General features: G+C 37.8%; 1 protein-coding gene across 1 annotated transcript in view; it reads left to right on the top strand.

Moving 5' to 3' along the window:
- The window catches only part of NUP210 (nucleoporin 210), a gene marked incomplete at its 5' end in the record, with an annotated part of 61,065 nt that overhangs the window by 34,725 nt on the left and 12,307 nt on the right, over window positions 1-14,033 (top strand). Inside the window, 10 exons of the mRNA XM_019620031.1 lie at window positions 2,126-2,254; window positions 2,953-3,080; window positions 4,000-4,135; window positions 4,459-4,521; window positions 5,145-5,324; window positions 6,642-6,722; window positions 7,646-7,777; window positions 7,982-8,140; window positions 8,961-9,052; window positions 10,341-10,515. Of these exons, the coding sequence (XP_019475576.1) occupies window positions 2,126-2,254; window positions 2,953-3,080; window positions 4,000-4,135; window positions 4,459-4,521; window positions 5,145-5,324; window positions 6,642-6,722; window positions 7,646-7,777; window positions 7,982-8,140; window positions 8,961-9,052; window positions 10,341-10,515 (1,275 nt within the window). The remainder of the gene's footprint in view (window positions 1-2,125; window positions 2,255-2,952; window positions 3,081-3,999; window positions 4,136-4,458; window positions 4,522-5,144; window positions 5,325-6,641; window positions 6,723-7,645; window positions 7,778-7,981; window positions 8,141-8,960; window positions 9,053-10,340; window positions 10,516-14,033) is intronic.

Below are 14,033 nucleotides of genomic sequence, written 5' to 3'. Positions count from 1 at the left end.
AAAAAGGCACCTACTACTGACATTCGTTAAGTTGTTTGCTGAACGTTGATGGGGACCAAACAGTGGATGTGAGCACAGGGAGGAGTGGGTGGTGAGTTTTATTGGCAGTGACAGTGGGTTACCTCCACTAGTGCAGATGTTTAAGACCGTGGTGTGCAGGCTCTTGTTCACTGCTGTCAAAAATGCAGTGTTAATGGTTGTCACTGTTTAAAAAATAGTGTTTTTGTAGCTAGGAGTATGCTCTATGAAATCATGGTATTGTGCTCTTTATCTGTTGCAGTTTGCATGGAAATAAGGTGTTGCTTTTGGAGCAGCCTACATACAGATGTCACCCCTGTACAAATATACGTTTGACAATTATCCGACATTAACTTGAGAGTTTTTCCTGATAATTTCATAAACGGCACTCAAATAGAGATCTAAGAAAATAATAATTGGTTAGGGTAACACGAACTGTAGACTCAAGTTGTACATTGCAAGCACCATTTGTTTTAGAGAATTCAATATCCTGGTTTCATTGAAAGAAGTAGTTGCTGAAGTGTGTGATGGAAGCTTACTATGCTGTGTTTAGAAGCAGGATTCTGTATGTTCTGTAGCATCATGGTATTCTGTTACTCCTATTCTCATTCTGCACCTTCCTCATTATTGGTCATTTTCTAGTCCATGTGGCTTAGATAGGCAGTGAATGAATGCAGGGTGTGGATCTGCCACAGCCGAGATCAGGCAGGAATCTTTGCACTAACAGTTGCAGCAGAGGAAATTGTTTGGTACAGTAGTGGTACATATATATACTTTGTGTTTACAGGATGAAAGGCAGTATGAAGATGTTCTTTACCCATTGCAGTACTGCAATTAGACGTTCCTGATTGCATAAACTCAGAATGGATAATTATAGGACAAAATTATCTAGATCTGTTATCTGAAAAGGTAACTTGTATCTACAGTGATACTGGAATATGTGCTGCAGTGCTTCTGAACCCTTCAAATTATGCCAGCCTTCTATCCAGTTCAGGGTGATTTGCTATCACAGTATGTCATTCTGATTCTCTAATATCTATTAGAGTTATGTTCTGATCTCCCTATTTTGTTTTTCACAAACTTCTCTGCTAGAAGATTCAATTAAAATGCAGTTATGCTTGACTTAATCTCAGCCCAGGATATGAGATGCACTATAAAGTGAACAACAATAAAACTGTCTATTTGGATTGTAGAATTCATTAGACAAGAAATGAAAATGGTGCAGATTATTTGAAAGAGAATTCTTCTTAAATTTATCAACAACAAATGAATTTGTACCTCACAAGATAAATTAGTTGCGAAGTGATAAGAGAGGATTTTTTTCATTGTTTGAGAGTATGGAAGATATGAAAATATTTTGATTGTCTCTGGTGTAATATGGGCGTATTTTCAGAAGTCATCTTGGCATGCAGATGTGGAAAAATGGATGAGATAAACTTATTTTTCTGTATCTTATACATTGTTTAAATTCTCAGTACTTTTTCAGTCGCCTCTCCCTCACAGGGAGGTGATGCTTTAAAGCAGTGCTTTAACTGATGTGTGTGTGATAATTTCAGAACGAAGCTTCTGAGCTTAAGTAAGGGAGCAGTTCTGGCAAGTTAGGCTTTGTGAAGTGCAAAATGAGATTGATTTGTTTTAACTGCCTGTCGGATATGGAGAGAGAACCTCACTTTCTAATAGTCTTAAAATTGAAAAACAAAAAACCGAAAACCTGGAGTATGAAGGAATCTCTTAGGAAGTGCTATTAGTGCTGTACAGGCATGGTCTCTAACCCAATCATTTTGCTTAGGATAAAAGTTGCATTGATTGATTCATTTGTTGTGTGTTGTTCTCCTGATGGCAGAAAGAGAATAACAGGATGTTATTAGACATGTTTCTAGATGAAAATTCTTTAATTCAATTGCTGCCCAGAGGGCGTTTATACTAGCTCAGTAGTATGATACTGGTTAAATACATTTCAGTTCTTCAGTGGAACAATTATCTGTGTTGAAGGCTTAGGGAATTCTGCATCAAACTGCTTCTGCCCTAAAAGGGAGAGAAATATTGTTCTACAAATGACAGGCAAATGAAAATAAGAACTGCTATAACAATTTTCTTTTGGTTGTAGGTGCATCCTCTGCTTCCAGGATCAGTGACTGTAATGGTTCACGATTTGTGTTTGGCTTTCCCTGCACCAGCCAAAGCTGAAGTTTATGTCTCTGATATACAGGAGCTGTATGTCCGAGTGGTTGACAAGGTGAGTATCTTTGAGCCAGTGCTAACAGCTGATCCGGACTGCTGTGATTCCTCATGCAGATCGCGAGCATAAAGCTAAGTGTGCAAGTGATACTGCGTGGTGCTTAGTGTAGTCCTCTGCTACAACTGTATGACCTTAGAGAAATAGACTTACCTCCCTGTACCTACTTCTCCCTCCAATTTATCATTTTATAAGTCTTTCAGAGCATCATGTGTCTCCTACTTCATATTCAGCGCAGCTCCAATCTCAACTTTTGGCTTTACACATCAATGTTAATTCATAATTTATGTGAACACGCTAATTTACATTTCCCGTTGTTTGAAATGCATGAGAGCTTTTCTTTTAGGAGTATATTTTGCCCCAAGATTGTTTTCTGTATGTCATGCTTTGAAAATGAACACCAAAAAAATGTCCACCTCACTTTACTTGCCAGTATGTCTTATACAAAATAAGTGCTGATATTTCTGGATGTTTTAATTACATCTTTGCCAACTGAAAGACCTGAATTCATTTAATTAATTTGACAGTAAGTAAAACTGACAGGAATTATTCTTTAAAATCAGCAGGGATCTGACCTTTGGGTCTTCTCTCTAATGCTCTATTAGTAGTGTACTATGAGAGAAAAGAACACGTATACCTATAAATAAGAATTATTTTTAAAATAGAATGAGAAATGACTGGATTTGCCTGTATTTCAGGTGGAGATTGGAAAAACAGTTAAGGCTTTCATCAGAGTTCTGGATGACTCTAAGAAACCTTTTCTGGCTAAATACTTTGCTTTCATGGATCTAAAACTAAGAGCAGCATCCCAGATTGTTTCATTGGTGTAAGTTCGTGGTTTGTGTTTTTTTTTCCTTATTAATCTGCAAATGTTTACAGGAAGACTAAGACAAAAAATTAAGATGCTGTCTTGGATGTCCAGTAGCATACAGGTACTGATTGGTGTTTTGATGATGCCATAATTTCAAAGGTTGTGTTTTTTACTTCCAAAGATGTGATTATCTGCAAGATTTCTTGACAATTATTTTAAAGATGATTGTTTAAGTTAACCTTCTAACTGTTTTGGTTGATGAATGAAGCTGTGTTCATATGCTATAACATTTCATGGAGCCTCAAGCATCTTGGAAGCAGTGACTTTGCAAATTATGTCAGATGAAATACTGTGCTTGTGGAGACTTTTAGTTGTATAGCTCATTCTGTCTGCTTGTTATGAACAGGTAGGTTTAAATCCTCATTGCCTCGGAGCTTTTTTTCAAGCTCAAAACACAATAATAAAAATCACAAAAGTTTTCTTGGGCAGTTGAATTTTAGTGTTCAAATCAGTAAAATAAGCTTTCCACTTATATGGGAAGTGTGTGTGTGTGTGTGTGTGTGTGTACATTATGCAGCACTGCCTGACTGTATCCATCTCGCTCCATTAAAGAGCGTCAAAGTACGTATTTGAAGCCTGTGCCACTATTGTCTATGCCTGTCAAATTGTTGGTGGGTTGCCTGGCAGAGTTTTGCTCTATGCCATCTAATGGTCTTGTTTCTCTTTCATTTCAAGTACTTCATTTTAAGAAGAAATACAGTCTATAAAGAGCTGTTTCCTGTAACCGTGACAGTTGCAGATGATACATAATTTTGCCTAACATACAGTCGCATCATAATTCTTATGATAAAGCTGGTATGCAGAAAACTAGTCTATTTGTTATTCATCTAATTTATTCAGTGAACTTCTCTATTTTGATATTTCTTTGCTACAGCCCACTTGCTGAAGCCCTTGATGACCATACTGCAGCTTTCCTAGTGCACGGGATAGCCATAGGTCAGACCAGTCTTACTGCATCTGTTGCTGACAAAAGAGGACAAAGAATCAATTCTGTTCCACAACAGATTGAGGTAAATAATTTCAGATTAAATATGTCTGTTAAAAAAAATAAAACAACAACAAAAAAAACATGTTAGCACAGGAATATTGTCATTCATATATTGTATAATGATTATTTTGCCAGAATAATCTATTCTGCCCAGAAATTACTTTCTAGTCTGTTTCTGATTTTGGTGCTTTTCTACTGCAAGTGATGAGTTTAGTTTCTGCATGCTCAATTTACTGTAATTAAGCAAATAGAGAGACAGCTTTACACTAGTGAATATATGATGTTTTGTGAAATAATTTGATCAGAAGAGCACATGTACGCATTTTCTTTTTTTTTCTTTTTGAGGTCTTTCCACCATTTAGACTACTGCCAAGGAAAGTGACCCTAATAATAGGAGCCATGATTCAGGTAAAGCATCTTCTAGTGTATTTTCTTCTTCCCTTTGTAATTTCTATTTTAAAATAAATGTATACAATTTATTTTTCAGGAGTAGATATTTAACTTTGCAATTTACATTGCATATTTACATCGAGTGTTCTTCCCAAGCAGAAAACAGTTTTATCTGTGAGCTGCCATCCATTTGACTGTATTACTGGATCAGAGGCTTTGTATTTGTTTGTGTCAAGAATATAAGGTCTTTCAGCACTGAATACCAGGAAGGTATTAGTAAATCTATCACCTGCGTGAAATTAAGCATAGTGGGATAGTTATTCAAACAGAAACACAGAGCAGAGCTATAGCATATGGTGTGGAGAGAAAGTGAAGTCTATTTTTTCTTAACTCTCTGGACTGTGTCACTATACAGACCATCCAGCCTGTTTTTATCACTTAGCTTCACATACTTCCCAGTCCAACGTCATGGATGATCCAGTGGGCAGAGAAAATGAGCTCAGAGATTCTCTGGGAATGTTTGGACTGCCTTTTACTGAAGACTTTGTGGTGCTGAGCGGGAAAAGATGTTGCATTGTGATGTTTATCAGAATAAGTATCAGATGAATAAATTTAGTTGGTTTGTGTGCTTTTATTTATAGATCACTTCAGAAGGAGGCCCTCAACCTCAATCCAACATCATTTTCTCCATCACTGATGAGAAGATTGCATCAGTGAACAGCACTGGACTCATCAGAGGAGTGGCAGTAGGGAATGGGACAGTAACCGGAGTGGTGCAAGCAGTTGATGCAGAGACAGGGAAGCTTGTTGTGGTGTCCCAGGTGATTGTTTTTTGGGGCTGGAAAAGTCTTTTACTCCTTAATCTGGTTGAAAAGGAGCAAGTGGTCTTTTTGCATTAGTATTGTCATCTTCTGTATTTTCCTGAATTTTCATCTCTCTAAGGAAATTGTTTCTTACTCCCTGACATGTGAACTTATCCATTTGCTGACACAAGGGATACCTGTACTTTAAATCTAAGTTCTACCAATATCCCAAGGAGATGTCATCAATTGTATGTTTGATATGCGTGGACTTGAAAAGCTCATTTAAAGAAACCTTTCTAAAGTGGCAGAATTGGCCAGAAGTGGCGTCCTTTCCTGCATTGCCGTATATTTTAGCTGCATCTTTTTAGTAGATGTCAGGAGGTAACTGTTTCCTAAGGAGACAGGCTGTGGAAAATGTTACCATCTTGTGTAAATCCACCTACAGAGTTGGAGTATTGAATCCCTGAATTCCAGCTATGTCTGTATCCATGCAATTTGCTACTACCTGAGCCTGCAGGAGCTGCCTAGCAGGCCTATAAGCAGTACAAGTCCCTTGGACTAGCATGACATTCAGAAGGGTATCTGGGACAGACCTCGTGGCTCTTTATTTGAGGTCTAGTGTAGAGGGGTGCTGCTGCTGCAAAGCTCTGCTACTTGAAAGATGTTGCCTAGAGGAGGTAAAATAACCTTACAAAAAAAACAAAAGGCATCTACGCATGCATGCATACACACGTGCCCTCTGTTGTGCAGGATCAGCAGTCTGCCCTGATGTTTGTCCAGAAGTGGAATGAACTTAAAAGCTAAATCTGTTACTCAGTGAGGGCCAGATCTGACTTTCCCTCCACAGCTTATTGTAGGACTAAAAATTTACCAGGAATATCAGGATATGTGAAGAGAAGACATCAGAATGCCATATATATCATACTTTTATTCTTTATAATCCTCACTGCTGTTTTTGTTCTCATTTGCTTCTCATTCTGATGATGTCATCTGATTTGTTTGGCTTTGATTACTTTCTGTGATTATTCATCCTTCTCCCAGTAACGACTGTAATCACTACCTGTCTGCCACCTCTCAGCTCCATCATTCATCATGTCAGGAGCTTTGAGCAGAGTGGTGACTCTGTTTTGGTTAACTTAGGTGGTATTTTTAAGTACTTCTCAATTTACCAAGGAGATAATTCTTTCATAGTCTTTTATAATCCTACTGACTTGTGTTCTGTATTTTTTTTTTTTCCCAATAAATCACATGAGAAGAGTGGTTAGATAATAACATTAGATCTTGAAATCTAGTTCACATTTAATAAATGCTTAAAATGCCTCTCTTCTTTTTTAGGATAAAGTGGAAGTTGAAGTAGTGCAGTTGACAGCTGTTAGAATTCGAGCACCAATTACACGTATGAAAACTGGAACACAGGTCAGTTGATTTATGGTTAGCTTGTATTACCTTAAAAACTTGTCCTGCAAGTTGTGACTATTCATGATTAGATCATCTGATAATATCACCAGAGCTCTGAGCTGCCTCCTGCTTTGAGCGTTACCACTGCTGATACAGGAAACAATGTGATTTCAGTGGCAGTGCTACAGAGCTGAACACAGTAAAGAAAACAAATCAGGACAAGTTTGTCTTGTGTACCAGGTAATTTTCAGAAATGCACCCCCAGCTGAAGAAGTGTTACTTCATCAGTTAATCTGAAGAACGGTTCTTTCATCTTCATTCTGTGTGCGGTGGAGGCTTTCCTCTTTTATATGTTAAGAATCTCTGAGGTATCTGCTATATCCACTACAGATATCGTTCAGATTATTTTTAAACAAGTTGTACTCTCAGTCTTTGTTTCTCCTATTAGTTACTTATCCAGAAATTGCCAGTGATGTTAAGTCTCAGGCAACTTAATTGAGTTGGGGATTAAAACCCGTAAGTTGTTAAAATCTCTGTTTTGAGTTAGTATGTTGACTTAATTTGGGGAGAGGGAAAAAGAAGGTTGTTGTCCAGAGCAAATTGTTAATAGGAGAGAGCATCTGGTCAAGGAAGTAGAAAACATGAGCGTATGACTTAACTAAGATGAAGTGATTTGGTGCTACAAATGGAACAAATAAATGAACAAATCTTTTATGTGTTTTGTAGAGCAGCTAGCAAATGAGAGAATCAGAACATCTTACAAGATGGTGGTCATTCAGATTTTCTGCGTGGTACACCCTTGCAATGTATATATAGCCAAAAAATTTTCTTTATAAGAAATACCATTTCTTGATCAATTCATTTTAAGTTTAATGGTTTGCTCTGCACAGGTTTAATTATCATCTTAGAATTACCTAAGAAAGTGATTTCTCTGTTTCTAGATGCCAGTTTATGTGATGGGCATCACCAGTAGTCAGACACCTTTTTCATTTGGCAATGCAGTACCAGGATTAACATTCCACTGGTCTGTCACAAAGAGGGATACTCTGGACATAAAGACAAGACATAGTGAGGTAATGTGTGTGTGTGTGTGTGTGTGTGTCTGTCCACAATTGTATGTATGTGTATCTTGGGAAAGGAAACGCGACACAATGGGAATTGAGAAAATACTCCTGCTCAAAGCAAAGGGCCGTTGTCAGTACTGGTTGTGATCCTTCCTCTATATCAACATCAACTCTTTCCATGAGTAAAATTTTAATCACTTTCTCCTGTCCAAGGCTTCTTTTCAGCTTCCTGCAAAATATAACTTTGCAATGGATGTTTATGGCAGAGTAAAGGGAAGAACAGGCCTGAAAGTTGTTGTGAAAGTCCTCGACCCTGCAGCCAACCAGTTTTACAACATGGCAAGAGAACTGTCTGATGAAATCCAAATTCAGGTACGATGATGTGATATAATTCTTTAATGTATATTTCAGAGCTGAATTAGTCTGTATTTGAAGCCAGGAATTTGAAAAACAGAGATATAGTTTTACTTTGTTTCACAAAACAGCCCTTACTGTTGTTTTATACTTTGCCTCTATTTGGAAAACTGCAAATTCCCCAACTGCTGGTGGGTATCTTCACTGAACTGCCACATACCAACGTATTGCCTGAATGAAATTCACAAGTTAGTTCTGGTGTCAAACACCTGAAATTGAGATGATTTGTGTTTTGCAGTTAAGCAGTTATTAGAGCTGTATGAAAACCTTGGTTTGTAGTACCTCTCTACATGTTAGTACCATTTGTGTGTAGTGCTTGCTTTATGTCTCTGTAAGAATGTTAATTTGAATCAGGAATCATTTCCTGAAATGAATCTCCTGGTTGTTCCTGAAGAGCAGTTTCACAGTATATGAAGTGGGTTCCTTGAGAAAAGCTGGAAGATGCGTCTGAGGAGGCCTTGTACCTCTGTGGACATTGTATCCAAGAGATCAGATTGGGGTGAATGTGGGGTCTCCAACACTGCTTCACTTGACAAATATGCTTCGTTGTTCGTACTGTTGACAGTGTCAGTAGAACCATAGAAATGAATGCTCTTCAGAATGATATGCAGAAGATACTGTGTATCCCATTCTCAGATATTCATATCTTATGTGTAAGGTTATAGAGGTTGGTGAGTTTTTGTTTTGTTGTATTTTTATTGTTCTGAAGATGAAAGAAATGGTTCAACTAATGACTTGCTGTGTACAGCAGTAGGATAAAGTGCTTTTTATTTTCCAGGTATTTGAAAAACTTCATCTAGTGACTCCAGATGTAGAAACGGAACAGATCTTAATGTCACCGAATTCCTTTATTAAACTTCAGACAAACAGGTGAAAGACCATTTTTCATACTCTGATATGTGTCATCAGTTTATTAAAACTAGCAATTCTGTTCAAAATAACTTCTGCTCTTTTAATCTATTAAAAAAGGTACTGCAGTACATCCAATAATACACAACTATTCTGATGAATAAAATATTTCTGTACTCTTAGTCTTTGTCAAATCTTGTTAGATTGTAGTTTGATTTTTTTTTTTTTTTCTTTTTTCCCAATATTTAGGACTTCTAGATGCTTATTTTAAAAGATGCTGAGCCAGGAACAGTAGCATGCTTCCACTAGAGTTTTTATGGGCAATCAAGGCTTTATGGAAAATAGTTTTATGTATTTCTTTCACTGAGGCTGTGATTGGATTTTTAAGATGAAAATCTCTTTTTCAAATGAGATGCCATTTTTATAGTTCATTTTCAGGCTCATTTCAGGCTTAATATTTGGTTACTTTTCGAAGCAATTTTCTGATTAGTTCGTGATTAAGTTGCCAGACGGCAGTTCTTATATCTTTGTCCTATTATCTTCATTATCTACTCTTACAGGCCCTATGTTTAAATTCTGCCATCAAAAAGAATTGCACTTTTGCCAAGAAAAGGGGAACTGAAATAGTTTGAATGCTGGGCTTCTTAGGATAGAGTATTTCTATCTGAATGGAGGAGTTTGGGAATAAAATGAAAATAATTATTACAGCATTTCAGAACTTGTGATGTTATACTCAAATGCAGCTAGTGTCTCAGGATGCCAACCATTGAGTTTTTGTATATGCTCACTTTATCAATACGCAAATACCACGTTGAAAGTTATTCCAGAAGTCAACCTTGTTGGCAAAACCATTTCCTGGAAGCTGATGAGATCTACTTAATCATGTCCCTGACTTTACCTTTAATACCAGCATTGACCCTGCCTCTAAATATTGTTTGCAGAAGTTGACTGCTGGAGCTGCACACAGCCTTAGCCAATATTATTTTGGATCATGTTTGCATCAGGGAATGGCAATACTGCATGGCAGCAGGCAGCAACTAGATTTCAATACACTCCTAAAACCAGATGAGACTTCTACTAACTGAGCTTGAATCAGAGCTGGAAGTTTTCTTTCTTTGATTAGGGCACAGTGTTCTCAGCTCTTATTGCAAGGATATGGAAAAACAGATAGCAATTAGGTCTGTCTTATATTTGCATAATATATTGGTGTAATTTTGGGTTTTGCTTACTTGTGGAAGTTTTCTGTTTTTGTTGTTTTCTCTTGTCTTTTGCATCTTTGTAAGTTTGATTAATTTGTGTTTTCTTTAAGGGATCGAGTGGCTTCACTGAGTTACCGTGTCCTGGATGGTCCAGATAAAGTGCCTGTTGTAAAAATTGATGACAGAGGTTTTCTTAGCTCTGGGTCTTTAATAGGTTCATCAACAATTGAAGTAATTTCACAAGAATCATTTGGGATTAATCAGACCATTGTAGCTGCTGTTAAGGTACTGTTTTTCTCTTTTTCTTGGCTAGAGTCAAACTGATTTAGTTTTCTGTTACAAGTTTTATTACTGCAGCAGAGTCAGTTAACTGTATACTTTAGATTTCAATTCTGAAAAAATATGAAGTAGAGGAATTAATAGTTGTGGGCTTTGAAAAGAGTTTGCAGCCTACATGAGTAAAGATGGAATCCTAGCCAATTTACAAATACAGTATATTATAAGAAGGCCTTTGTTTACATATGCCTTTAAAGGTTTGTCTTTAAAAATATATGTATTTATCTTAGAAGGTTGATCACTATAGAAGATTCTTTTAAAAGAAAAAATGCTGCTGTCATAAGCATGATTTGGTATTACATGAAAAAGGTGGATATCTGGGTGATGGTTATGAATACAACATCTCTTACAAAACATGTTATACCTAGATTTTCTAGATATCAGATGTAACTGTGCAGCTCCAAAATATGGCTTTCTCCTCTCCTTCCCACCAGTTCAGATTTTACACAATGAGAGCTTCTGCATGAGAAGGCATACCTTATTAGATGCCACAAGTTAGCTGATGTTCCCTATGTTTGGTGAGCTACCAAGGAGCATGTCCAGATTGCACTGAAATATCAATCCTTAAGGAAATACAGATAGCCAGCAAAACTCAACAGTTCATTTTCAGGCTAATTAAATGTCTTTCTTACCCAAAACTTCATCTCTTAAACTGAATATTGTTAGGCTAAAGTATACTGCATCTTACTGATAGGGCATTAAGACTCTAAGGGGGCATATTGAAAGACTGGGTCTGTTCATCCTGAGAAAATGAAGACTGAAGGAGGATCTGATAAATGTTAATGAATATCTGAAGGGAGGTGGGGAGCAAATGGATGAGGCCAGAGTCGTCTTGGTGCTGCGTAGCAATAGGAAAGAAGTAGTGGCCTAAAACTTGAACATAGGAAGTTCCATACTAAAATGCTGAAGAACTTCTTTATGGTAAGGTTGGCAGAGCACTGGAATGGGCTGCCAGTGAGGTTGTGGAGTCTCCTTCTACAGTGATATTCAAGGCCTGTCTGGATGCCTGCTTGTATGACTTACTGTAAGGCACCTGCTGTAGCAGGGGAGTTGAACTCATTGATCTCTTGAAGTCCCTTCCAACCTCTGCAATTCTGTGATAAGTCCTTTATTTCTGTTTGAAAGTCCTTGTCCCAGGAACTTTATTCATCTGGCAACGTGAGCCTTGAGATACCACTGCTCCACTTCCTCATATCCCTTTTTACGCTGTCAGCATGTTTCCAGTATATTCCAGCTAAAAGAGAAACACAGTTAATTAAAGTGCTGACTTTATTTGTGAGTTAGTTATCATAATCACTGGGAAATGGCTTGATTGTGTTTTTTATAATTAATCTTCTTTTACCGTAATGTTCAGATTTGTCTGTAGAATAGCACATAGATTTTTCATCCTGGGAAGAGAATGAAAAAGGAAATGATGGCTTGGTTTCACTAATGCTACTCCTGCTGCTAGGTGGTGGCAAATAAATACGTACGGCTCTGTAATAGATGACCTTGTTTTCTCCCTTCGTGGCTGGATCTAGCCAGTGAAAGTCATCTAATGACTTTAGAGATGGCTCAAATGACATTTAGTCAGCATACAGAGGTACTGAAGTTGAATTCTCCCTTTGTGCATTCTTTCCATGTAAAGTTATGATATTGCAGATTTGTGGAGTCGGTGCAGTACAGTTTTAAGTCTTTAGTCTTTCTAGTAAAAACATCTCTGTTCAGCATCTTGTACAACAGAATTGTACTTACTAGAACCATACTAATTTTGTGGAAATAGCATTTTTTAACCCCCCAAAATCTCTTAAGTTCAGAAATTACTGTTGTCGTCTGCTTGTATGTGAAGGACTTGCGTGCTTTGAGTGGTTTTGCTGAAAGTCACGTATAAAAACTTGTGACAGAGCCACAGATAAGTCTGAATCTTGTGTCACTGTAAGGCAGTTTTCTCCTTCATGCTGTCCTTCCTTACTATAAGTGCTTGTTTTGTCTATGTTTCTGTCTGCAACTAAGACCCAAGCTGCTGTAGCAGCATCACCTAATGCTTAGACCTTCAGCTTTGCTCAAAAACAGATTTATATAAGACAAGGAGGACAGTGGAAGTACAGAGTGACAGTATGCAAAACCTTAGCGTGGAAGCAAGCTGTGCTCAGCCTTACTGGTAGTGCTCAGTTGAATATATACATTTATATTTAAATAGCAAGTACTTTAAAAACACAGATGTTTTAACAGTAAATAGCTGTTTTCATCAATATTAAATTTAGAACTTGTCCCTTGTGGGTCAGTTTCTGAAATCTTAAAACCAGTCTGAAAAATCTGTCAGGGAAATAGCATTTTTGTTAGCTCGTTGCTTCAGCTCTAGTTGGGCAGATGACTGCACGCTGATATTTTAACTCTATATATTAGTTTGTGGAGTAGACAGTTGTGTATACTGATATTTTAGCCAATTTTTTTTCAAATGCACCAGAGATGCTATTTGCTTGAGGCCAAATTTGTTCTTTCCCTTTTAAGTTTTGACATGTACATTTTCAGATTGCAGGGTTGTACATTTTAGCTTGAGCCTCTTAGGTCGGAATAAAGGGATAAAGATAAGCTCAAGGGCTTCGTTTAAAATAATTTAAAATATAAAAATATATATATATACATATGAGTGTTTTGGCTTTCTCTTTCCTTCCATTACTTATTTTCCAAAAGCTGTAACATACAGAATAGGTAACTTTCTCTCTTTTGTTGTGCATTTTTGTTAGTTAACTCAGCTAAGTTAATCAAGAATAGCAGTGCATTTAAATAAATAAAAAGTTGTAAGGTCTTTATCTGAAGATGTACTTCCTTCAAATGAATGATAGTACAAAACTGTAGGGGTGTGCACGTGTGTCTGTCAGATCTCTCCAAAGAATTTAGAGTGGAAGTCCCGAACTTCTGTCTTGGTTGAGGAGAGGCAGCAAAATGCAGCCTGCTGACCAGCTAGGATTTGTCAGATGCTAGCCCTGACTGCTCTCATCTCTTACACTTCTATCAGCCTGAGCTGTGTTAGACCACAGCTGGCCTGGTTGAGGGGCTGCAGTTCGTAGTCTCTGATGTTACTCCACTGGGATTATGGAGCAGCTTTGCAGTTATGGCTCCTGGTTTCTCCTCTGAGCAAACCTTCTCCCAGGCAGAGCCTAGGCTGTTAGAATCTGCCCACATCACAGAATTGTAGGGGTTGGACCTCTAGAGATCATCGAGACCAACCCCCCTGCCAAAGCAGGTTCCCTACACCAGGTCGCACAGGTAGGCGTCCAGGCGAGACTTGAATATCTCCAGAGAAGGAGACTCCACAACCTCCCTGGGCAGCCTGTTCCAGTGCTCCGTCACCCTCACCGTGAAGAAGTTCTTACGCACATTTGTGCGAAACTTCCTATGCTGCAGCTGATGTCCGTTTCCCTCGTCCTGTCTCCATGTACCACTGAAAGAGAGTGGCCTCACCGCTATGGCCGCCACACCTCAGA

This window comes from Meleagris gallopavo, chromosome 14 (genome assembly GCF_000146605.3).
Source record: "Meleagris gallopavo isolate NT-WF06-2002-E0010 breed Aviagen turkey brand Nicholas breeding stock chromosome 14, Turkey_5.1, whole genome shotgun sequence".
NCBI lineage: Eukaryota > Metazoa > Chordata > Aves > Galliformes > Phasianidae > Meleagris > Meleagris gallopavo.
Note: the sequence above shows the minus strand (reverse complement) of the source record. Positions and strands in the feature narration are given on the sequence as shown.